Source organism: Phalaenopsis equestris, unplaced genomic scaffold (assembly GCF_001263595.1).
Source record: "Phalaenopsis equestris unplaced genomic scaffold, ASM126359v1 Scaffold000134, whole genome shotgun sequence".
Taxonomy (NCBI): Eukaryota; Viridiplantae; Streptophyta; class Magnoliopsida; order Asparagales; family Orchidaceae; genus Phalaenopsis; species Phalaenopsis equestris.
The window spans coordinates 1,248,673-1,251,623 of NW_018164576.1; the positions used below are offsets into that span (position 1 = coordinate 1,248,673).

General features: G+C 38.3%; 1 protein-coding gene across 7 annotated transcripts in view; it reads left to right on the forward strand.

Moving 5' to 3' along the window:
* The first annotated feature begins 10 nt into the window (after window positions 1-10).
* Window positions 11-2,951, forward strand: part of LOC110021343 (tRNA pseudouridine(38/39) synthase) — an 81,378-nt gene continuing 78,437 nt past the window's right edge. For 3 of the 7 annotated variants that reach the window (XM_020719798.1, XM_020719794.1, XM_020719800.1), the window contains exons 1-2: window positions 14-245; window positions 340-399. In XM_020719798.1, the coding sequence (XP_020575457.1) occupies window positions 117-245; window positions 340-399 (189 nt within the window). In that variant the 5' untranslated portion in view covers window positions 14-116. Of the gene's footprint in view, window positions 246-339; window positions 400-2,951 lie in introns of all 7 variants that reach the window. The other 4 variants (XM_020719796.1, XM_020719801.1, XM_020719797.1 and 1 more) reach the window with 3 other exon arrangements.

Sequence of the window (2,951 nt, forward strand, 5' to 3'; positions counted from 1 at the left end):
GTGCCCCGTTCATGAACATATTTCACTAAACCCTAATTCGTATATTCTCGTTTTGCCGTTGGTACTGCACGCTCCATAGTCCATTAGGGTTCCGGCTCGGGTTGCTACGTGCTGCAATGGCTACGAATATAGGCAGCGGCTGCGGCCAGGCGGCGATGTTCTGTCCGATGGAGTCATCGTCCACCGAAAATGATCTAACCGACGCACTCCGTCAGCAGCTGAACTTTCTGGCAGTGCGAATCGAGGTAGGGACTTAAACCTTAATTCTTGATTGCGACTCGAATCTCAAGTCCTCTAACTTTTTGTGATGCTCATTAACTGCGCAATCCTATATGCTAGGAATTACAGCGGGAGAATGATAACTTAACGGCCCGGATCTCAAGATGTCAATGCTCTGAGGTGCGTGCCCATGAGACTTGCCGAGTTCGTGTTTAGAGTGCATCCTTATTTAATTTTTCCTTGTTTTTTTTATTGTTGATGAGTTAATCTGAACATTCGTGCCATAAAGTAGAGACTACACGATGTTCTGTAGGAACAGATATATATGGCTGCTCAAAACTTACTTAGTTTTCCAATTTAGACAAAATGTGATATGTTGCCTCTTATAATGACCTGGTTTAATGTATATACAGTTTAACAAACGTTTTTAATTTAAATACTCTGAGAATGTTTGTTGGGTGGTTTATTGATTGATCAAACTTTCAGAAAAAAAGATGTCTATAAAATTTGGCACGTTTGAGGATCCATTCCACGTTACAAAAGATAGGGAGTAGGAGGATTAGCAATGAAGAGAGTGAATTTCTTTGATTGTTTTGTATTCCCTTTACATCATCATGCTCTACCTATATTTATTACATTATAATATTCTTTCCATCAACCAATGGAAAGCTACATGTGGCAACAACTAACAATCCGAAAGGAAATTATTCTTTTTTTCTTTCTCAACAACGCACCCCCTATGTCACCTTTTCTTGGGAAGTTTCTTTGACAAGTTGAGGAATGTTGCATCCTTTGTAGTCCTCTTCATGCCCTTGCGGCTATCGAGCCATGTGCTGACATCGTTCATGTTTTATTTTTCCCAAATTTGACTCTATCAACACCCCCTACTCCTTGAAGAGAAACATATGTTATCTCCGCATTCCTTGGGGTTGCATTACTTGGGGTTGAAGAAAAAGTGTGTTTATGGCGAGCAATTGTTCCTTTGTAACCCAAGTTGCATCGTTCTTCCATCCTATGATAAGCCATCCCATTCAATGAGGTGTTGTAGTTAAACAATATCACAATTGGAAAGGTGGCATGGGCGACTGATGATCTAACTAGAGGGTGATTTTGCCAGTAGATTGTTTGGAGCCTTTTACATCTACTCAATCATTTTGATGGTATGATTTTAGTAAGGAGACATGGACCACGGGTGCATGCAAGATTCTCTAGTTCCTTTTTGTTGTATGTGACAACTATACATTCCATAATTTGTATGGGCCATAATATCCACATGTAGCTTGGAGTAGAATTGTCGGCGCACATTTGTTTGACTTAATGGGTGTAGTTTTTCCTAATTAAATTTCCTTTTCGGAATTCCAAGTCTCATCTATGTTTATTGGTTAGTTGTTTCATCCATTGTCTTGATTGTTGTGGTTGATCTTGCAATTGCCTAGAGCTATATCTTCAAAATTTTATAATTCATCAATGGATTCTACTATAGATACATCTCCAAATACAAGGAAGGAGGGTTGGTGGCAACACCCTATAAAATGTTTGGAATAGATAAATTTTGATTTTTGTGTTATGAGGCATTTTTTCAGAGCATTCAACCCATAAAAATAAACCTGTCCATGAAGCAGGGTTGTCCACAACAGAGTAGGATTGATGTCTGCTAGAATATTCACGGTAGTAGGGTAATATGTTATCGTCTTAGCATACTATGAAGATTCATCACACACTCAGAAGAGAGAGAACAACTAGTAATGACACTAGAATGTTTTACGTGAAAAACCCGTAAAAAGAAAAATCACGAGGTCTGACCCAGTTGAAAAGATCTACTATGAGCTGATATAAAGACTCCTCGTTCCATAAGCGAAAAAATGTTATTAAGTATTTTGAATTACAATGTTGATGTAAGAATGATCTCGCCGAAAAGAAGATGCGGCGACCGGTGATGATCGACGAGGGCCGACAGGTGGTTGATGGCGGTCAACATATGGTAGTTGATGATGGTCGGTGGTGGTTGATGGCGGCATGAGTAATGATGGACTTCAGTTTCTCAAAGTTTTAAGCTTTTCCTCAAGCCTCAAGCTCTCCTCCTCTCTCATGAGAGGGGTGTGACTCTATTTATAGTCCCGACTGCAATTAATGATGGAATATGAACCACTCTGATCGAACAACTCGTAAAGATTCTCTTGATAATATGACATTTGATGGTTATTTGAGTGTCTTAATGATATCAGAATTGAGTGATCTTGGACTTGTTGGATTTGTCTCATCGAGACACTCGATTTGACTATAAACTCGTTTGGTTCGACAAACATTTGACCTTTCAAATATGTCAGAAAAACTTTCAATGGTTTATTGTCTTGATTAGTGCTTGATTTGATTTGGATCGGACCAATTTTGGTACCATTGAATCCGTCTTGTTGAGCCGGTTAGTATGACTATAAGTTTGATGAAATTAGAGGTTTGGATGATTGTTAATCAAAGCTTGAACTTTTTTGGCTCAAAAGATTGCATCGAGATTTGTCTCATGTCTCGAGATTCGTGTTGGATGATGAAGTTTTTTTTGTGGCGTATTAATTGCTTCCCTATTTTCGGGCGAGACCAATTTCATCGGCTGAAAATATTCAAATGTGAAACAATTTGCTTTTATCATTATATTATCAGTTGTACATAAATAAATGTGTGTGTGTATATATATATATATATATTTGTGCCAAATAGGAGCACTCTTATTATTTAAC